Raw genomic sequence first — 22,963 nt, 5'->3', positions numbered from 1 at the left:
TTTGCAATATGTAAAAGATAATCAAATGAATTTTTAATGCAAAGTTACTCTAAAAGTTGCATTAAAAGTCCATTAAAAATGCCAACTTTGCATTAAATTATCATAATTTACAAAATCATGCAAAGTTTGCACTTTTAATGGGCTTTTAATGTAACTTTTAGAGCAACTTTGCATTAAAAGTGTCATTATTTACAGAATAACACTTCATGACAACTGTCATAAACATTCATAAAGACTTCTTTATGTTCATGACAGATGTTATGTCATGTTTATGACAGTGTCATGTCAGTCTTATGCACACCCTTCAAATAAAGTGTTACCCAACCTTGTAACTGTAAACCAGTTTTTAAATTTTTTAAACCGCAGCTCACTGGTACACTTATTTTCCTACTAGTCCCATGACTCCCCTCCCAAGATGGTGGAAACAACGGCGTTGGGTTGTACTCTTACTCTTTTAAGTTCCCCTACAATTTAAGGTACGTTACCGCCACCTGCTGGATTGGAATATAAACCGGGATTATAGAGGGAAATAATTATGATCCTACATTACGTTCTCCTAACTAAGGCCTGTCTCAAATTTGCCAATAAATAAATAAATAAATAAATAAATAAATAAATAAATAAATAAATAAATATCTGATTTTAGACCTTTAAGAAAAGCAAGTCCGACATCAAAAGGCTGAAAAATATAAAAGTTTTGGAGTGGCCTTAAAGTCTTGATTTAAATTGAGACGGTGTAGGGTAACCTTAAACAAAACATTATAACTATTGAAAAAAACCCTCCAATGTGACTGAATCAAAACAATTCTTCAAAAAATAAAACAAACAAACAAACAAACAAACAAAAAACAGAAAAATTTAAGTCTGTGTCTTTTATACATATTTTCTCTTGTTACATTTTTCCATGACTTTTTAAAAAAGTTTTTTAATCAAACCTTATATACCAAATGTATTTTGTGTATTATTAGCAGATCTAAAGATTGATTTGGACAATAAAATGATGTGCAGCTGGCGCAACCATTTTATTGCCAATTATTACAAAAGAAAAAAAAAGAATCTGATCCGAACGTGACGTGATTACGTCGTAGACTTTACGCTCCCCTAGGAGCGTCGGATAAAGCTGTGCGATGAATGAGACGGGAGACTGACAGAGGGCAGAGGGGTGGATGATGATGACGATGATGATGAAGATGAAGGAGGAGAATGATCAAGCCAACGAAGCATCGCCGTCGTAGTTTCTCGTCACCCGCATGCCTGTTTTGGAGAAATACCGAGGAAAAAAATAACACGTAAATACTCCTCTGTACAGATGCTGGAGCTCTCGCCAACGTAAGCCATCGGGTGAAGCTGAGCTGCTTTCTAATCTCAGAGGAGAACGAAACGTGATGGTAAAACCCGGAGAGGGAACCAAATTTCTTTTGTATCATCTCAAGGAGCAACGGAGAGAATGGAGCGCCGTCTGAAAGGAAGATGTTTGTCGCCTCCGAGCTGCAGTAAATGCCTCACATGCAGTGAAACTCAGTAATATTTCTCAGCGGGAGGCTTTTTTTTTTCTTTTTTAAATTTAATGGCACGTCGGACTTTGGTGAAAAATAAGCGACTAAAGCTGGGATTTATGAACGATTTGTTAAAATAGGAATGTGAATATTTCTCCTCTTTTTTTTCTTATTTATCCCACTTCTTGTGAGATTTGACACCAGCTTCTTGTATTTATAAGCGAGCTAAAATCTTATTGGTCAAGGCTTGGTAATGTTTCGAACACTTTTACCAGCATTTACTGTCGAGCCTTTCAAATTCCCCCCCCCAACTTTTAACTTAAAATAGCCTAATTCTGCTCTAAACCAGGCTCCGTTTGCTGTCAGCCAGCCCCATAATCCTTTAAAGTCGAGCAGCTTGCTTATTTGGCTAACGGTAGCAGCAACTAGCGTCTGTGCTGCTGTTGTGTTGTCGGTCATCATGCATGCACCGACACGTTTCGCTCCGACGAGACCAGCCGAAAGGATGTGCCCAAGGGCATAACAGCACAGCCAGCCATGTCTGACTGAGAGCAGCCGAACGGCTCCGCAGAGCGGTCCAGAACCCCACAGCGAACAGAGCAGAGCGGCTTTATTCAGAGGGGGAAGACAGCGGATCAACACCAGCAGCAACTAGCCCGTTCCCCCCCTCAGCAGGAGTCCATCGACTGGATCATTTTCGACCCAACTTGGCACCCAAACCAAGCAGAAATGGGGTATGTAACTGGCGGCACACTCAACGAAAACCTGTAACACTCCACTCAGCGTGTTGGGGGTGGGGGGGAGGAGGGGGGCTGCTGACTTTTTTGTTTTTGGGTTTCGTGGAGCCGAGTTGAGTCTCATCTTTCCTGTCCCACACAACACAAAGCTAGCGTGCTACTCACAGCTAACTATAAATGAAGTGCTTCTGTCAGTGTCATTTTCCCCTTACACCGGAAAATAAGGAGAAAACTGGTCCAGACGGACACCGCGATACTCTGAGGGTGGGTGATATGGGCTTAAAAAATATCACGGTATTTTGTGGTAGTGTGAAAACAATAGTAACTATTTATTACATCTTTTTTTTAATGACCACTGTGGTTGCAACTGTGTATGAAAGCAATCAAAGCCCCACAAACTCCTTAGGACCAGAGGCACATAAATATTTTCAACCGTATTAATATTTATTGATGCTGTCAATGAACAAAGAGTGGAGAAAACGATAAAACTAACAATCCTAAAAGTATGGACAGCGTTGGGGAGAGTTTACACACCATTAATTGGAATTTATTGTGACAACATTTTTTATCATAAATAAAATTTATTCTGATAAATCTTATGAATCGTATGAATTCACAGTAGCCCAAGGCTACTTTGCAATCTGGCTCATTAAGGCAATTTTCTTTTACCATTTCGGTTTAGATTTTCTGTTATGGTAAATATATAAAAGACAAACTAAAAGGCTTTGCAGGGATGTAACAAGATAAAAATGTAGCACTACGACTGTGTCCAACATCATTATGGCTATATTATAAAAGTTGCCAATAGCATTACTTGTTTTTCCTACATTATTATCCTCTCGTTAGTGAGGTTAAATAAAGTTAAATAGAAAAAAAGAGAATAACATCTAGATTATCCAAATTAGTATATACATTTCTAATCAGGAATAATAATTACAATTAAATATGCCTACAACAGGCAGACTCAGCAAAACATGACATTTTCAATTATGAACATAAAGTGTACAATGAGTCCAACATTATCTTTACATATAAGATAATGTAATTAGATATACAGAACTGTATAATTTCTGACTGCATAACTCGATGTACCCAGAATTATGACCTTTTGTTCACAGGTGACAGTTAATTAGTTTAATTAGACAGCTTCCCATTATTAAACATACAAATTAATGTCAACACCACAAATACAGTGGTCCTATTCATATTGTTTTAGTTTTATTAGCTTTATAAATGTGACTGCATTATGCATTTTGAATTACGAGTCACACACCTTTCCAGTTGGTGGCGGTAATGCACCAAAATGTTGTTTTCTATTTACCATTAAACAAGAGGAAGAAGAGGTATTGCTCACTACTTCAGGCAAAAAAAACACCTCAATTGTTACTTTGACTAGACCATTCTGATTCTAAAAGTTAACTTACCAAGATGCTAAAAGAGAGCCTCTTTTTCTTCAATATGAACTCCACTCGTTTGCATTGCACTGGATGATAAATTGTCCCAGAAGTCATTGTGCAAAACCATAATATTGTTGTTTTGAGACCATTTTCAATAGACTGGTAATGATATAATAATACAAGTTTGCCTTCTGAAATACCATTAAACATTAATTTAGCAAAGAACATTAACTGGAAGATACTTTATATATGCCCCCCAAAAAACCCCCACAACAACCATCAACAACGTTCAAAATGTTTTTTCATTTTTTCAAAGTAACTTTTACTTGAAACCAAAAGTTGGTTATTTAAAAAGTAACCAAATTTTGTAAGTAACTCCATGTCAAACATTGAGAAACCCTTCGATGCTTTATAACAAATTCATCCCAGCTGGGCGGCAGTGTGCAGGAACCGAAGCGCTGATTTACTCTGTGCATCATGGAGAATGAGGCTGTAACTTTTTTTTAACTCTTTAACTTTTAACTGCACACTTAAAAGCAACGGTCGCTGGTTTCAACAGCCATATTGGTGTATTAGAATTAAATATGTGTGAAATGAGCTGCTGCATGATTTTTGTTTTTGTGACCTTTTGTTCCCACTTGTCAATATTATGGATGCACACAGACATGAAGTATTGATATCTTTGCCTGTGCAATGCTTGCAAAGACAAAGTCCTGATAAAGTGCTGAATAAACTCTGTAAAAGATCCCAATAATTCCACTTTAATTCTTTACACATCGTTTCGAGCAGCTGATTGTCATTAATTTTCACTTCAGATTACAGAAGCTGTGACCCAGTAAGCCACGGATCGCAGTGCAGCACATGTTTTAGCTTCAGAAGTAACAGCCTTTAATTAAGTGCCGCGTGCGTCGCAGCAGAACCTGCAGATGTTTGGTGATTCTACTGATCAAGGGCGACCTACTTCTGGCTTCAGATGAAAGCAGATGACGTGGCGTGTGATTGGCTTGTTGTCGTATTGGGCTCGGAGGAGGAGAGGAGTGAACTGCTAACCTCTTCGTGCGCATCAATGTTCAAGCCCACGCAGTTATAATACAGCAAACAACTGATTCCTCAAGCATGGAAAAAGAGGGCGTCTCAAGCACGTGACCTGCAATTAAGGTCTTCTCCTGCGTCTCTCTGTCTTCCTCACCACCTTAGTATCCCAGGTTTTAACATGTGTGAGGGAAAAGCAATTAAACATTTTAAAATTGGTTTTCCGATTTATTGTATGGTTTAGTGTGAGTCTGTCATACCACTGTCAGACAACGCACTGTGGAAATTTAAAGTGAGATGAACAGCTTTAAATAGGGATGCACAATATATCGGCGCTAACATCGGTATTGGTCGATATTAGTCATTTTTTAGCATACCGGGATCAGTCCGATAAATAAAACTATTCCGATATGATATGTTTTCATCTTATTGCCATCTTGTTTCTGGCTGTTTTTTATTTTTCAAAGGTGTCAAAATGGTCAAGAAATATATTTAGTATCGGTAAATATCAGTCATCGACCATAACAGCAATATTAATATCGGATATCGACACGGTCCCAAATTTTCCATATTGGGACATGATCCCTGGTTTTAAACCCAACCAATTGTTAGAAAACTAAATGTTTTTGAGCCAGAAGAAGTTGTCTAAAATATAAATACATTTAATGTTTCCACAGTTCATATCAAATTTGATCAAGCTGATGCTATGTAACCTGTTGTTGAAATAGTAGGATTTTGCCATCTATTTTATTTTTTCATGAGTTAGTATTAATTTTATAGCACAATAAAGTAATTATGTTAACGTTAGTTGTCAAAAAAAATGCTGCATGTATCAAACATGAGTTAAAATAAATTTAACTTTGTAAATTATGCCTTGAAAGTTGACCTGCCTCTTTAAAAACTGCACTTTCTGATACTCCACCTGCAGGATGTCATCACAACCTTTTAACAAAGTTTTTACCAGTATTTCACTGAGAAGTAGCTCATAGAATGAGTTCCACCACGTGTTTGCTAATTGCGCCTGGCTAGTCTGAAGGAGCTCAGAGGGGGAAGTAGAAGCTTGGAAGCTTAGAAACTGCAGCTCTGAGTAGGAGCTTAGTTCCAGAAGGCGTAGCTAGGTCCCACCAGGTGTTTTGTACAGCTGAATGGTCGCCATGGGAGATTTAAGGATTCAAGCAAATACTCCATGTGTGCTTTTGATGAGGCAATAAAATTAGAACTTGATGTAAATCTCAAAAAAGTCAAATTTACATAATACTGCACCTTAAAAAAAACATTAGCCCTCCAATAAAAAGGTTGCTTTAAAAAATTGGAACTATTTCTTAAAATACAAAACTTTGGCATCTTATTTTTAAATTGGAAAGGGAAAAATAAAATTATGCTTTCAACTTCTAACACAGTAAATGATTTCAGTTTTGAGGCTTTTGTTAAGATGTGACTTTGTGGAGCTCTTCTTCTATTCCTTTAAGGCCCCTGAGGAGTTTGCTGTAATAGCAAATCAAAGTAAAAGCAGCATTTTAAGTGCCGGTCTTTGAAAATGTAACTTTTTTTTTGTATTAATTCTCCGTAGCGTTTTGCTGTGCATGTGCTTGTGTAAGGAGCTGCTGCTGTGGAGCAGCATATGGGAGTCTGACTGGAGGCTTTGCCTTGCCAGGCGCCTGCTGTCTCCCTCTGCGAGGCGAGTGGGTTAACTGACAGGGACACCGGGATCGGATTGGGCCAGAGCGCACGTGGGAAGGAGAGCCAGTGATGGAAGTTGGAGGATGTGCGCGGCTCACGGCCGGCCCCGCATCACGTGGGCCGTTGCCTTGACAACGTGGCATCAGCGAAGTTAGCGATGCAGGGTTATTATTGCTGTGCCCAAGCTGCGGCCGTTTACGCTGAAGGTTTTATCTGGTAGAAGTCAGATTGTTTACTCTTTTTTTTTTTTTTTTTTTATCTCCCAATGAAGAAATGTAAAGTTGTAGATTTGTTGCATTTTTATATACTTTTATTTATATATATATATATATATATATATATATATATATATATATATATATATATATATATATATATATATATATATATATATACACACACACAACTTCAGTACCTGTGATTTAACCTAATGCATTTTTAGTTTCTGACAAATTAAATCTTACTGGTCGCTGTTAGAGTTTCTGAAAGTGAGAAGCATTAAAGATCCCCATTAGCATCAGCAGCATGCTGCATTAGCTATTCTTCTTGGGGTCATTATGCCAAAAATGACAGATTATATTTGCAAAAACAACCACATTACAGGTGAGGTTTTTATATAACACATTCTATTTTCCATCTCTTTTAAAGAAACACTTTTGTTGACGCTGGGGAGATGTTTCAGATTTTCTTTAGTGAGCTCCATTCATGCATTGCTCTAAACATGATTGTAGTTATAAGTCTCCTTTTAAAGGGTTTAAAATACGGCTGCACAATATTAGAAAAACATGATATTAATATTGGTGAATGTTGTGATTATTAACAGAAACAAAATTAAGTTTTTTTTAAGTGCTCTTAAAAAACACTGTTGTAATACACGTCTTTAGGAAAGCAGTCAGAAAAAAGTGTGATTTGTGTCACTAAACTGCACACAATCACTTTAGTTGTTCATATTTAAAATTCATTGATATTTATTTATACTTTCACTGAAACAAACAGCGAAGAGAAAGGTAAAACCAACAATCTTGACAATTTGGACATTTTTAAACATCAATTGGAATTTGTTGTGATAACGATAAATCAAAACTCTTACCATAAGAAATTTATCGCGATAAATGATATATGCCCACTTCTCGTTGGGAAATTGTCTTGGGTACGAATTTCGCTCATTTCGTTCATATTTTTGTTCTTTCCTGTGTAAAGCCAGCTTCTTTGTGGAACCTCAGTCATTGGGAATGTTTCTGCCGGTTGTATTTGGAGAACTGCTGAGCTGATGAGCTTTGCAGTCAGATTCCTGTCAAAGCACTCGTCATTGAGACTTGAATACCCCAATACGCTTCATTGTGAAAAGGGATTATGGGCTAACGTTGACCACACTCACTCACTCATAGAGACGCACATAAAACTGGAGCTGATTTTCATCCAGGCCATAATGGCACACCAGTGGTACTCTGATACTCTACGGCTGAACAGCCACCACACCCACATATGGTGCCCTTGGGGGGGAAAAAAAGTAAAAAAAGTTGGGACTCCTCAGATCAAAGTGAAGCCAATTCTACTGCACTGTGTTAAAGTTGAGCAGAAGCTTCACAGGAAACCACATTTTCCAGGTGTCAGTTATCGCTAACAACTGATATTAGACATATTCTGTTGACATACTGCAGTCCCTGCAGCCTGTTCTTGTCAGTGAAAATCCAGAGTACACCCCCTCCCATTATCACATCTTTCTGATTAACAGTCTGTCTTTTAAGTAACGTCTGCCAGGACTCCGTTCTGCTAACTTAATTAGCACACCGAGACGAGACGGGAGATTCCCAGTGACGGGAACAATAGCTGGATCCCAGGGGAGTTCTGGGACACTCATCTTCCAGCTAAGACTTTATCACTTTTATTTTTCCTAGAAGCATGACAGACAGATATCCTTGTGATAAACTTGCATTTTTGGGTGTTTTCACACTTGATAGTCTGGTAGACTTGGTTCAATTGGGGAACGAAATTACAAAATTTGTTCCATTTTCACTTGGTGCTGTTCTCTTTCACACTGCACTGAGTCAAACAAATGTTCAGTGTGAATGTGGTGGAGCTGCACCACATTCACACTGAGCCACTGAATGAAACGACATGAAAACCTCTGAAGAAAACATGAGTGCAAATAAAAATTGAGTGGCATCAGATTTTAGCAGCTTAAGGATTTTATTTTTGTTGTTGGTAAAACACTGCGAGACATTTGTCTTGGTACTGCTAGACACACAGGTTTGCTTAGGTTGTTTTTTTCCCCAGAATGCCCTGCGGTGTAGCCCACTATCTGCTTTTGGATCAGTCTCCGGTCCGTTTGGCGTTCACGTACGCATTCAAACCGCTCCAGATTTAAAAACCTTACCGAGACCTAGGCTTTCAGGTGGACTGGATTTCAATTGCGGATTCACACCTCCTCAAACGAAACAGACTTTCCAGGCAAATGGACTAGAGCTAGACTAAAGCGGACTAAAAGAGTTGGTGTGAACGCACCCCAGAGATCCTATGACATGACTGAGTTTCTAAAGGCCTTAATGGACACACCACTTAACCAACTTTTGTTTCATTTTTGGCTAATTATTTTTGACCTGAGAGAAAGAAAGCGGATCTCACTTAATCCTCTTCCTGTGTAGCACTAAGTGGTGTTGGCAGTTTGCATGTTATGATGATATCTGTGTAAAATACAGTTATCAACATGGTAACCAAAGCACAGATAGATGTCACTCCTGGCGTTACTTTGTCTTCAGTCGTGCCAGCGCCAAACTTGTTGAGTCAGTCCGCTGCTGACTCAGAAATTATCAGATGCATTTGCATGACATTTTCACTGTAAGTCTTAATATTTAGTCATTCGACAAAGTGGTGACTGCTCCTCATAATGACTGTTCCAAAAATCAGGAATTTATCTCTTTTTGAGGCAAACTTTACATTCCTCACCTATTGTGAAAACACACCGATGCAAGAAATTTCATAAAACTACATGTCTAGGCTATCTGAATAACTAATTTACATCAGTTGGATTTCTGGTCAGACAATAAACATCAGTAACCTGGACCGTTTTGCATTAAGCAGGTCCTTAAATTATTTGCATCGGCTGAAGAAGAAGCTTCAGGAATTCAAGAATCATGTAATCATACATTATTGATTATCAGGATCTCTGAATAAACTCAACTGTGACACTTCTGAGAGTCATGCTGCAAAATCATGTCCAGTTTTCTATGTGCACTACCTGTATTTTAGATTGTGGACATATCGTTGACCTAACAAGTCTGGTTTTCCCACCGTTTCGGTATTTTTCAGCCTTTATTGAAAGAAAAGCTGCATAAAGAGATAACAACCTTTTAAGCATGAGGCGGTAGAAGAAGTGGTTCTTTTAGCTTATAGTGAAGACCTGATGTGAGGATACTGTAGGCTGTGTCCTAACTTTGTGATTTACTCCCAACTTCACTATGTCTGAATCCCAAATTGAAAAGAGAGTTGGATTGGTAAGTTTGATTTTCAGTGGTCAGATTCAACAAATGAACAATATTAACTTATAGCTATTGTTTGATTTTGGTGCCTTTATGCATTCGACCACTTGGACAACACTTGGACTAACGGCAGTTGTACAGCAGCATGATTAAAAACTGATTTAATTTAATACAAAAATGTCAGAAGTATAAAATAAGAGTACAGGATGTAAAGAAAAAAATCTCTGATTAATTTAACTGACTTCCAGGTGATGTTCAATGCCTTGGATTTTTTTGTATCCATCCCCTGACATATTTTTAATAACCTTTGCAATCGTTTTCTTGAAGTGTTATTTTGTCTTCTAATGTAATCTATTTTAGCTACATCCAACTTTCCAATACGTTTTACAACTACAGTACCCATAATTCCATATTCTGACAAAGGAAAACTGAGCTAGTACACTTAGTGCATACTTCACAGTTTTGTAATTTAAACATTTTTACAGTCAGTTACGTTTTTAGATGAATTTGCAGCCAGTAGTGATTACCTGCAGCTGTGTCTGACCAAATGAATCTCAGATCAAATCTGTAATCCTTTAACGGCAACAAACATTTCCGTTTCCTTTAAGTTTGCTTTTGCCTTTAGAAATACACAAACGTGTGTCGTATTCCTGCAATGACTGAAATCGGAGCAAAGCGACAAGCAGCCGCGTCGCGTTGTGAACATTTACGGTTGTGGAGTCGTTGCCTTTTAATCCAAGGCCTTGTGAGATTTTCATCCATAGCTTTGCCTGGAAGTCGGCCAGTGGCAGCTGATCTCTGTATGTTCACACAGGTTGCTTCCAGGTCACCTTAGGCATCACTGCCTCTCTCTTCATGCGAGCGCAGGCGGGCACTGCCGGTCAGACCTGCCAGGAACTCACTCACACACATTAGACAGAAAAAATACAACTCAGAGCTTTCTATTATTATTATTTTGATCCTTCATCATTCGAGCGTTGGGCTTTGAGGAGCATCTGCTGTAAAGAGTAGAGGTAATAATGACAGTTAGAGCTCTCTCTATTCTTCTACCGTTTTAGATGCAATTTAAAACAGTAGATATGATGCTGACCTTATCATGTAGTTATCAGTGATCAATACTGTACCTCATTTCTATTAACGCATTTTGCTGTGCTGCAACTACAAACTTCAATGCGTTGTACTTTGATTATTAGGGATGATGCAACTAACAATTGTTTTAGTTCTTGATTAATCTATTGTTTGATGATTAATTGATTAATCGTATAAGAAAAATTGGCACATTCTGCAGATTTTAAGTTCTTTTTATACAAATTTTTAAAATGACATTAAAAGATGCAAATAAATAAATTATATTCTTTTTTTAAATAGGAAAATAAGTATTTTATAGACTAAAACATATTAGGGCTGTTGTAAACGAATATTTTAGTAATCGAGTAATCTATCGATTATTCTTACGATTAATCGAGTAATCGGATAAAAAAAATTATAAAATGAAATATTGGTAAATCTGGCATAATACCGGTGTTACTATCAGATATCAATATCAGTCCCATTTTTCATATTTGAGCATCCCTAACAGTTGCTTTTTTGTAGTTTAGAAAACTAACCTGTAACAATAATAGCTCACTTTCTAAGTTAACCAGAAGAAAAGTTATAGAAAAATCTGAAATTATATTGAATTTAATAACAAAGAGGCAGACTCACAAATATGCTTATAAAAAATGTCTACAATCCAGCTTTTAGTTTATGTATTCATCTTCAGTGAGTTTAATAGATTAATTAAACTCACCTTGCCACCTAACCTGTCACGCTTTGGGTTTGAAAATACGGGAAATGCCGCCTGGAGTGGGAGGAGAGGGCGAATGAACGAACATGGGATGGAGGGGAGGAAATAGACCAGCGGACTGACGAACCGTTAGACCGGGGGACGAACACGGGGGAAGCAATACGGGATATTTACAACACCTTCACTGGTCACACTCAGAAACTCATCTACCAGCCATGTACGATGCGCTCCGCCACCCGTTTCTTCAGACCGGGATATGAAATTTATTGTGCGGTTCGTCGGTAAAGCTACATTTACACGGTAAGCATCAGCTACTCAGCCGCCCGCCCTGTTCAGGCTATCCGCTCACCTCAGCGCTCTTCCCGCCGTTCGCTTTCAACCAGCAGCCCCGGAGGAGAAATGCTGCCGTACTCCAGGCATTCCCCCAGTCATTTTAAGGATGCTTATTGGTTCCCCAAAAACGATAAAAAGTCGGGCATTATCATCAATCAATAAAATCCCCACGGGCCAATCTTGAAGATTGGACTTTATGCCGCTGAGACTTAGCTTTTGTCAACAACTCAGAGGCGGAAGTGAGAGCTCCGCGCAACGCAAATGAAGTCCCGGCCGGAACACGGTGCGCTAACTAATAAAACATAAATTAACGAAGCTTCGAGGCAGGTAAATTTTCCTCGAGGAATTTTAGTAATCGAGGTACTCGAATCATTCGAGGAATCGTTTCAGCCCTACATATAATAAACAAATATACATCCTTTCGCCTCATTTGTAAATGGAGTCCAGCTGAGTGTAGTTTATCATCATTCTGCATCTGTTGTGTGAAAACCTAAAGTTTCCAATGCCCATTATGAAGCAAACATCAAAGTAGCAAAACATTGTCCTGTGAAGCCGTGAGTCTGAATTCAGATGCTTGCCGTTGTTGGGTCTTAATACATTTGGGAAACATTTTGTTTCCTCTACCAGCTTCAGGGAGATCGGATCCTGTTTTCTCTCTAGCCTGTGTGTCACTTCACAACATGACATTTGAGGCGTTTGGTTGTTAAACACAGTTTGAACTGGGAAATCTCTCCTCTGTTCCCTCACACTCCCTGACATATTTGCTGCACCACGCTTCTCTTCCAGTCGGGATAAATGATTCCAGCCTCATGTTTTTTATTATCCATGCTCACAGTGGGAGTCCAGGAGTGTTCTCCACCTTGCCTCCCGAGTACTTGGTGGATCGCCATGAACTTTTGCACAAGCCCTTCCTGACCTCGAGAGGCTTCGTCTAATCTTGGAGTTAATAAAAGTCATCTTTGTGATGAAGATTTTACTCGTTTTCTGTCTCTGTTGATCGCATCGCGGGTTATATGTCTGTATTTAAGCTGGTGGGAGTAAAACAAAAGGAGCGTTGCAGGAGGGATTTTTAACCTTTAGAGTCGCCGTTTGAACTGCTGCCTCTGAGCAAATTGGAGGACTTGTTAGTTTGAATTATTTAAGCAGTTTTTAGCTGCAGCAGCATCTCTGTATGTCAGAGACGCTTCAGGAGGTCAAAAGAAGGTCAGATTTTACCTCTGGAGCGGCGGGGCATTAACCAACGTAGAACGCCGATCCACGTACGCAATAAAAACGAGACGATTTCTGTAGTAAACAGACGGATGAAGACGAGATTTCCTGCACCGCAGATGTCTAAGCAGAACAACACTTCATGGAGATCGGAGAATGCTGCTTGTTTTTTGTTTTTCCCATCTTTACTATAGATTCCGTACATGTGATTGAAAAAAAGGGCCAAGACGTATGCAGATTATGTGAGATAATCCTCCATCCAGATGTGGAGGAAGCGGGGTAGCGGTTCAGAGCTGAATCCACTGGACATGCGTTCGTCCTGCAGCGTTCACACCCAGTCTGCACCGAGGCTTCGTTCAGTTCAGCTCAGCCTAACGACCCTCGATTAATCGATTAATTGTTAACTGGAGTATTCGATTAATCCGCAGTAATTAAGGCAAGACTGTACAAAAATATTTGCATTTTTCATTTAAGATAAAAATGTTTTGTCTAAAATATGTTTCAGCCAAAACTCCTCAAGCAGCATCGTTTTAGCTTCACCTAGTTCACCTTTGCTTAATGAATACTACAGTCTTGCATTTTAGGCAATAACATGTTTATTTTCTTAATTTAAAAAAGTGTCTGAATTATTCATTTGCATCTTTTAATGCGTTTCTAAAATTGTATAAAAAGTGGTTAAATAAAAAATCTGTAGAATGTGTTGTTTTTTATATCTGATTAATCAATAGTCAGAACAATCGATTAATCGATGACTAAAATGATGGTAAGTTGCTGCCTTTGTTTAAAGGCTTTCTCTGTCTCTGAAGCATAATTTGATGCTGATATCAGTTTTCTTTTACATCCGATCTTGATCATTTCTGATTTTCTTCATGCGAACTACAACGCATGCGACATCATATGTTGTTTTATATTAAAAATGATACGAAGCCACATCCACCATCTCATCCGTCGATCATATTGGGAATGTGTCATATCCCCGACTTCAACATCTTTCTGCCTAACCTTCTAACATGTGGCCAAACTGAGATTGACAGAGGTGTGGCAAAAGCAAATGAGTTGGATTAGCAGTGCTTGCTAACATCTGTTGGTCTCATCCAGGACGTGTCACTGTGGAATATCATCTATACTGCCTGAAAATTGAGCTGTTAACACGTCTTGGTGCTTTGTCTTAATGTCGGCCAGTAAGGAAGAAAAGTCTCATCTTTTTATGTACAGTAATTACACATCCTAACTTCAGAGACGCCTTTATCTAGATGCTTCTTCTTCTGCTGCTTCTCTTCTTGTGCAGTGAGCAGCCCATCTTCAGTACGCGGGCCCACGTCTTCCAGATCGACCCGAGCACCAAGAAGAACTGGGTTCCTACCAGTAAGCACGCCGTCACGGTCTCCTACTTCTTCGACAGTACCAGGAATGTGTATCGGATCATCAGTCTGGACGGCTCCAAGGTATGCTTAAGCAATCTGATTATCCAAAAATGTACTTAGGACTCTGGCACACTTTACGTTGCACAGAAAAGCCTCTTTAACTTTTGCAAAGGGGCTCGTTGAAGTTTAATCTCATCGGGTGGGGGCAAATAAACTTTGCATGTTACATGTCTGCTTTGCCTCGCCTCTCTGCTGGGGCCTCTGATATGTATGTGGCAGTGATTATTTTAGTCCTGAGGCACCGGGCTGTAGTTTGCACAGTTACGTAAGAGCTTCTCCGGGTGACTGGTGTCGCTGCCGAACCAGCAAGTTAGCGTCGTTCTGCTGGAAATAGCAGGCAAAGCTCAGTGGTGCTGGAACGGAGGGGCGGTGTTATCCAGACAACAACACGTTGTTTCACCCACCAGAGGCGAAAGTCGCACGACGCCGAAGGCTCATGCTGTTCCCTAAATTCCAGAGTGGAAACTTTCTGAGAGAACAAAATCTTCTCCTCGCATCAAAAAACAACTCCTAATTTACAGATTTGTTCAACATGTTGACTGATCAAAGTTTCAGGGAGACCTTTGACGCCCTGCCTTCTCTAATCTGATCAGTATCTAACCAAACATGGAGCTCAGAAAAGAAAAATAATGATCATTTTCCTCCCCGACCTCTCTGGAAGTTGACGATGTGTCTGCTGCCCTCAAGTGGCCAAACAAATTATAACCATAAAACTTTCTAATAAACTGAGCAAAAAAACAAACAAAAACATCAACCAACACAAGAAACCTCTCACTGAAGTTATATAACTAAAGCAGGTAAGACTAGATGTTGGGGATTAGGGTGCCCTAACTTTTTTTTAGTACAAAAAGTGCCTTTTTTGTTTTTTAACTTTCCTTACTTTTCAAATATACGTTTTTGTCCATATATTTTGTTTAATTTCTAATTTTATTTCTTATTTTATCTTACACCCATCTGTGATGCTCTAAGTACTGTGGTCAGCTGAGGTTGTGCTACATAAATAAACTTTAAATTAAATACATCTTGTTTAATGTGTAAAACAAGGTTTGTTTTTGTTGAGCACAATTAGATTGTTTTCTTTTAATAAGATTTAAAACAAAAAAGAGATTATACATTTTAAATCTGAATATTTCCAAAGGAACATAAAATGAAATTAACCTTTTTTAAATGTCTTCAAAGTTTTCCTACAAACATAATCACCTAGGGGGCGCCATGCCGTGTATTTTCCATTCATTTGACGTAAAAGCTGAAATGGGAAGTAAATGAGCCGCAGAGTCCAGACCAAACAAAATGGATGGAGTCAGGAGTTGAATCAGGCAGCTACCGAAGCATCTGACAGTCAGTCAGTCGAACCTCTGAGGGAAGGTTGAAACCAATGAGCATCAAATGCCACAGATCCCATGTCACCCTGCGTCATGATGTAAATATTGTTATTATAGTTGGCTTCGACTTTTCATACTATTTCGAACAGTTTGGCCTTCAGGTTATAGATTTGTGTTGGTGTAAGGGCCACCAGTTGGCTTTTAAAGTTTTCGCCTGCGTTAGGGCTGGCCAATGAATCGATTTTATCAACTCGTCAGGTTTTTGAAGATTTAATTAATTTGGATGTTTGTTTTCACCAACGCGTTCCTTGCATTTCCATAGTTCAGAGTGATGTCAGCATGCCTGAGGCCGCCATCTTGTTTGACAAACGTGTTTTAGAGCTTCAGCTTGTTTGGACTTTAAATTCGGGTCAAATCTACAACAGGTTATTAGGGCAAAGCGAAGAATTTTTTATTTTCAATTACAAAAATTGCAAGAAGTATTTTTGTCGTTTGTAATTTGTTTGTTAGAAAACAGAGCTCGAATACAAAATGATCAACATGGGATCCGAGATTTTATTTTTAAGACGTATCGCTCAGCCCTAATCTATTCCTGTTGTGACAAGAACATTGACCTGGTTCAATTTGCACTTTATTTGTGATCATATTTCGTCAAACCTACAGTTGTTGCCTATTGATTTAATCTTGCTCTCATTGGTTGATCGATTTATCGTATTATTTGTTATTCGGAGGGCTGTTTATCTGCTGGTTGTCTGTGTGAAATGTTTTAAAGGCCAAGTGAAAGTTTACTCCGTCAGCTGCTGTTTCCACAAAGTAGTTAGTTAAACCGAAGGGTTCACGTTGAAAGCACCAGGAAAGAAAAATCGACTCGTACGTCAACGTCCAATAAATCGAGCTAACTATACCAGCAGACCCAGAGTGGCCTCCCACGCTGATCAATAACATTACAGCCAGCTGGACTCAATTAGAAGCTCCTTATTGATGGTTTCCTGTGTGCTAAACTCCCACATCAGCGTTGATAGTCTCCCTGCAGCTGTCCTCTGCCAATGCAACCCTCCATCACCAGCAGCCATGACAAACGCCGGTCCCCGGCGATGTACGTTTCATCCTCCCACAGGCTATCATCAACAGCACCATCACCCCCAACATGACCTTCACCAAGACGTCGCAGAAGTTCGGCCAGTGGGCCGACAGCCGGGCCAACACCGTCTACGGCCTCGGCTTCTCGTCCGAGAGTCACTTGAGCAAGGTGGGTTGTGGGGGAGGGGTGAGGCGTTGCTTATTTTGTTGAATTCCCGACGGAGCACCAGAGTCAGCTGCTACCTCTGGTTTCAGTTTGCAGAAAAGTTTGCCGAGTTCAAGGAAGCGGCCCGGTTAGCGAAGGAGAAGTCCCAGGAGAAGACGGAGCTCAGCAGTACGCCCTCGCAGGTAACGAGCCCCGGTCGTGTGTGTGTGTGTGTGTGTGTGTGTGTGTGTGTGTGTGTGTGTGTGTGTGTGTGTGTGTGTGTGTGTGTGTGTGTGTGTGTGTGAACAGTTGTGGTAGCCGCATCGCATCAACGTACCCTTTAACTTTTCACATTTTGGCACATTTCAAGCCCAAACTTCAATGTATATCAGCGATTTTGAGGGAAATGTAAGAAGAAAAAATAGCCAGAATTGACGCTCTCCATTCTATCCAATGAAGCCTGTCGAGGTTTGTGGTTGTGATGAGGAAAAAAAAAATCTTTAATTTTTAAGAGTTATGAATACTTTTGCTAGGTGCTTTGGTTGGCTGTATGTTTTTTGCATGATGTTTTAGAAGCCGGGTTGTAAACACTTGGTGTCCTGATGAGGCTCCTTTGCTTTCTCTCTAACGGTTTCTTCTCAGGGTGGCGCTGTAAAGCGGAATGTGTTATCTGTCAACAAGCCTGGTAAAAAGAAGGTAAAACCACCTGAGCCAATCCTCCTCTTTCACTCCGGTCCAAGTCTTTCCCTTCAAGTTTCTCCTCAGTTTTGTGAAACCTGATCCCTTTAGCTGCTGTCTTTCCTCATCTACGCTGATGAAAGGAAACCTGCCCTGCAGTCCCTTCTCCGCCTCTGTCCTCCCAGTAGTTAAGCATATTTATTACTGAAAGTACAGTAATAAATTAAGACTACAACCACTTTGATAAATATCTTTCTATGTTAGAGGTTTGCTTCATGTAAACCAACTCAAGAAATTGGAGTAAGAGAGAGTCTTGAAGCCCGGGTCTGCCAGAGTTCCTGAATGTTCTGGTGTTGTCAGTCAGAAACCTGACAGCGGATTCAGCTGACCAACCGTGCTGGGTTACGAAACAGCTGGGTGTCAGACAGGCATGTGACATCACATGGAGATTTTTATGATCAGATGGGCTGAGTGCGGTTTATGTCATGCCATCTGAGCAGTCGTACCACTATAAAAAAATAAAACATACCACAGAATCTTGCATCTTTGTTTATACGGTAAGTAAGAACAATAGGATTACGACAGCAGTTCAGCAGGAATAGAGCTGTGGATCAGTTTGTAGGTTCTGCTTTTGGGTTTGCAGCTCGTTTCCGTTCTCCAGACGTTGGTGGACCACAGAGTTCATGGAGGGGGTGGTGGTGTGTCCAGACCGCTTGAAACGTCGCCAGTACTTGATGACTCGACAGAACAGTTGCAACTTGCCTGATAGCAACACCTTCCTGAAAACCTCTCTCCATTTTTCTGAGATATTACAACCCCTACTTCCTGTTTATTACAGCCATGCTCAAAATTCACGTGAAAATCGGATGGAAATAGAAATTCAGTACGTTTTTTTTTTAATCTTTCCAATGAAGAGAAGTTGTTCTTCTGGTCCACTTTGCTACAGCTTTCACCTGTATCTGCTTTAGAGTACTCTGTGGCTAATTTCTAAAACTGAGAAATGGTTGCTTGAGAAACTTTGTCTACTGATTCAGTTAATTTCCTTTTCCTTTTTTACTTTTTTCATCATAACAGGAATCTGCGCCAGGTGACCTCCAGTCACCTCTGACCCCAGAGAGCATCAACGGTACAGATGAGGACAGAGTCACACCGAACACGCCGAAGCACAGCGAAGCCAGAGCAGAACCTCCCCAAAACGCTTTACCGTTCTCTCACAGGTGAGGCTGCGCTCAGACCGTGTGGTTCGTCCTGTAACCAGCGGCACGCCGACGCGTCGTCAGAGTAAACGACAGTGGGCTAAACACAGAGGAGCCATCTTTGGTACTCTGACCTTGGAAGTAAACCAATAACTATGATCAACAACTATAAATCCTGTATTTATACGTGGCAAAACTTGAAAGATATGAAATTTGATCTTTTGTTTTTCCAAGTCTGGATAATTTTAGGTGCGGGGGTGGGGGGCGATGGGAATGCAAAAAATTAGCTTCCAGACTTGATTTCGTCTCCAATTACCTAAATAATTAAAATGTGAAAATCAGAAAAATCAATGTTTTCTTTTGCTTGTTGTCCTTTAGTCCAAATTCCTTCTCTTGCTCTTTGGATCTTTTCTTCCTTTTGTATTTCATCCTTCTTTGTACTATTTTGTTCTATCAGTCATTTGTCCTTCTTCTCGTCTTTATGTCCTTCCACTCTTCCTCCCTTCCCTTTCCTAGCCCCCTTCTTTCCTACCCTTTCTTTCTTCTGTCCTTTTCCCCCTTCAACACTTTGGTTCCTGTTTCCTTTTTTTACTTTTGTCTTTAGTTACTCCTTCCTTCTTGTTCTCCATTCCCTCCTTTTTTCATTCTCTCCTTCTTGTTGCCCTTGTTTCCTTTATCCTTTCCTGTCTTCATTACTTTTCTTATTCCTTCCTCGCTTCCTTCCTTCCCGTCTGTCAGTCGATTACTTTTACCTCATCAGTTAGATTCGGAGTAAAACAATCAAAAATGTGACCTGCTGCGGATTTTATTGCATATCCAATAAAAAGCCTCATTTGGTGTTTAATATCCTCCTGCTAACCTGTAATGTTACGAACCAGAACCTGCTGGCTCAGCAGTTTGCCCATATTTACCTCGGCCGGCTTTTCGTTCCGTCTCCAGTTCGTCCAGCATCAACAAGCACTGGGAGGCCGAGCTGGCGGCGCTGAAGGGGAACAACGCCAAGCTGACGGCGGCGCTGCTCGAGTCCACGGCCAACGTCAAGCAGTGGAAGCAGCAGCTGGGGGCCTATCAGGAGGAGGCGGAGCGGCTGCACAAGCGGGTACGGCTCCGTCGCCGCAGCCAATGGCAACGCGCTCCGGACCGGCGTTCACTTCAGACGGATGCTGTTTGTCTCGCAGGTGACGGAGTTGGAGTGCGTGAGCGGCCAAACGACGGTCATCAAGTCTCAGAAAACGGAGCTGAACAGAACAATAGAGGAGCTGGAGGCGGCGCTGAGGGCCAAGGAGGAGGTGAAGACGCTCGACATCTTTGAACATTAATAATGGGCGCTTTCAAGGGTTGGAAAGTTTTTCTTTATTTATAAAGTTCTTGAACGCACTTCAAATTCAAACTGCAGAGTTTTGTAAAAAACAAAAACAAACAAAAAGAGCAATATGTTGGATTAAAAGTCTAAATTTGGAAAACGTTATTTACATTTGAGAGCAAATATTTTCATACAACTAATACAAAGACTGTCATGTGTTTGTCACGATGTCTTAGAAATTAAACTAAACTGTTTTAGCTCAGAATTAGCTCAATTAATTCTATTTGATAATGATTAAAAATATTTTTTTTGCCACTTTCTTTGTATTTTGTATACGCGTTTAATTTGAGCTGGAAGGTCATTTATCTAAACACAATTTGTTTGGTTTGTTTCAATTGAATGAATATTTTTTATTCTTAATGGCTCAATGACTAATCGATCGTCTTTTATATGTTAAATGAAGTCATTGACCAGTCAGGCGTGTGAGAAAGACATTTGGAAACATAACATTTTGCTATATTTTAGTCCCTGCTCTAGAATACTGTCACAAAAACCATAACAAAGGATATCATATAGTGCTTTATTTTCATATTTCACTTTAGGAGCTGGAGAGACTTAAGGAGGAGGTGGAGAGTGCCAACGAGTTTAAGTTTCAAAAAGACACCCTGACACAGAAACTAAAGGTGAGCAACAAGCTGCATGAGAGAGACCCAGTAAATATCGGACCAGTATCAGCAATACCGATACTTTTTATTATTTAAGTTGGATATATCGGCAAATTTATAATCTTATAGGTGACTTGTGGATTTTTTTTCCCTTTAAATTATTTTTATTAAAACTTTGGACAAATACTTTAATAATAGATTAACATAATAAACAATATTTTGCTTGTTTTAGGGGAAAAAAATGCAACTTTTTTTTCTGTTATTTGAGAGAAAATCAAAACAAATAATTTTTGTACGTAGAGTTGAGAAACTACAACACAAAAATGAAATAAAATTTTGCGGGGCAATCAGAAACCGTAGTATCGCTCCGATACCGATACACGTCATCGATATTTCTGCTTGGCGCCAGGAGACGGAGTCGAGGAACCAGACGCTGGAGGCGCAGCTGAGCGACCTGGAGCAGCGCCTGGAGAGCAGCCAGCTGGAGCGGGAAGCCTACATGAAGAGCCTGCGCTCCCTGCTGGAGCTGCTGGACAGCAAGATCTTCGAGCTGACGGAGCTGCGGGACACGCTGGCCAAGCTGGTGGAGGGCAGCTAGAGCTCCTCCTCCGCCCGACGTCGTCACCAACACAACTTGAAATCTCTTCTCTCTCTTTCGTTTTTTTTTTTTGTACATGTTAAAGAGTTTACACGACTTGATGCATTAGCGGTACACAGACTTTGCCACTTCAGAGGACTCAGATGGTTTACAAACAGCCAAGTGAAGCCTTTTCTTTGCTCCACTGTGGAAAACCTTCTCATTATAATTTTTTTTTTTTTGACCACCATGATATGCTAATCGACTGAGCTTCTGTGGAACACCGGAGCCGCCTCCTCGACTCCACGATTGCGCTTCGACGTTTTTCCTCACTTGTTCACTGAAATCAGCCAAACGAGCTCCTGCTCCTCCTTCGACCCGAGACGGATTTCTTTCTTTTACTCGCAGGATGAAGAGATAATCACAGGAACCGCCACACGATGTCGGTTCGTCTTATATTCTTCTACAACCTATGAGCAATACACTAAAGGAGGGACCGCGAACTCTTTCCACTCTCACTTTCAGGTTACCTTCCTGCTCCTGCCGACTGGTTTGAACCAAAAGCGATTCAGGATTTTCTTCAGTTTCTTCTGTTTGTGTGAGAGTGAATCAGATTACTTCTTTCCTTTTTTTTCTTTTTGATGCATTTTGAAGTGCAATGGTTTGAATTTTTTTTATTATTTATTACTAAGATATTTAGAATAATAAACATTGTAAAATGTTAATTTATTGTCTGGTACATGGCTGTGAAGATGGTTTAATTTCCGAGAGCATAAGGAAATCATGACGTATACGACCGAATTAGTTTTTTTTCTTTTGCCAAATACCGTTTGTTCCTGTACAGATCTGAACTCTTGCTGATGTTGCCTTGGGCACTAAGATGCATCAATGGTAGCTAACTGATGGTACGTTTGGGATTTTTTTTTTTTTCTTGTGGGATTACCTGTTGCCAAAAATGAAAGAATATGCTACAATACGAACACCTGCAGAACACATTTTAAGGGCTTGTTCTTGGTTCGGGTCAAACTTGGGGTGATTTTTAGCGGCGGCTTTAAACTTTAAAGGCGATGATGTGTTGTTGCTGAAAAAGGCATTTGAAGAAGAAATTTTAAATGTGGAGTGAAGACACATGCTGATAAAACACAAATTGTAATTTTAAGTTTATATTAAAAGAAAATCTGATTAAAACAGTGATTTGGTCTCTTTATTTTGCAGTCTATGGAGAATCGTAGCAGTTCTCCAGTTCAACAAAAGCAAAAACAACAAAAAAGAAAAAAGCAAACACCTTATTTTGCTTTTACTTTTGTCAGTTTTGGTCCTCCATAGTTAAATCCCAAACAGGATGATAAAAAAAGAAAATCTCAGTCACTGAAAGGGTCAACGTGAACTTCTATGAGCATACAGTTTTATAGATTGAAAGAACT

General features: G+C 39.8%; 1 protein-coding gene across 2 annotated transcripts; it reads left to right on the top strand.

The window, feature by feature from the left end:
- The first annotated feature begins 219 nt into the window (after positions 1-219).
- Positions 220-22,727, top strand: LOC106916213 (homer scaffold protein 1). 2 transcript variants are annotated; one of them, XM_014984351.2, is made up of 10 exons: positions 220-2,230; positions 14,438-14,594; positions 17,013-17,144; positions 17,231-17,323; positions 17,763-17,816; positions 18,873-19,015; positions 19,934-20,093; positions 20,173-20,283; positions 20,900-20,980; positions 21,372-22,727. In XM_014984351.2, exons 1-10 carry the CDS (start codon positions 2,226-2,228, stop codon positions 21,558-21,560), a joined length of 1,125 nt encoding a protein of 374 aa, XP_014839837.1. In that variant the 5' UTR covers positions 220-2,225; the 3' UTR covers positions 21,561-22,727. The 2 variants fall into 2 exon arrangements, with proteins under 2 accessions (XP_014839837.1, XP_014839838.1); XM_014984352.2 differs by lacking the exon at positions 17,763-17,816 and having other exon boundaries at positions 222-2,230.
- Positions 22,728-22,963: the final 236 nt, after the last annotated feature.

The sequence above is a fragment of the Poecilia mexicana genome, unplaced genomic scaffold, assembly GCF_051168715.1.
Source record: "Poecilia mexicana isolate PSO_F unplaced genomic scaffold, ASM5116871v1 scaffold_12, whole genome shotgun sequence".
Taxonomy (NCBI): domain Eukaryota; kingdom Metazoa; phylum Chordata; class Actinopteri; order Cyprinodontiformes; family Poeciliidae; genus Poecilia; species Poecilia mexicana.
Note: the sequence above shows the minus strand (reverse complement) of the source record. Positions and strands in the feature narration are given on the sequence as shown.

Coding starts and splice junctions, on each gene's coding strand:
- LOC106916213 (XM_014984351.2), top strand. Junction 14,595..17,012: donor TCAGTCTGGACGGCTCCAAG/GTATGCTTAAGC, acceptor ATCCTCCCACAG/GCTATCATCAACAGCACCAT. Junction 20,284..20,899: donor CGCTGAGGGCCAAGGAGGAG/GTGAAGACGCTC, acceptor ATTTCACTTTAG/GAGCTGGAGAGACTTAAGGA.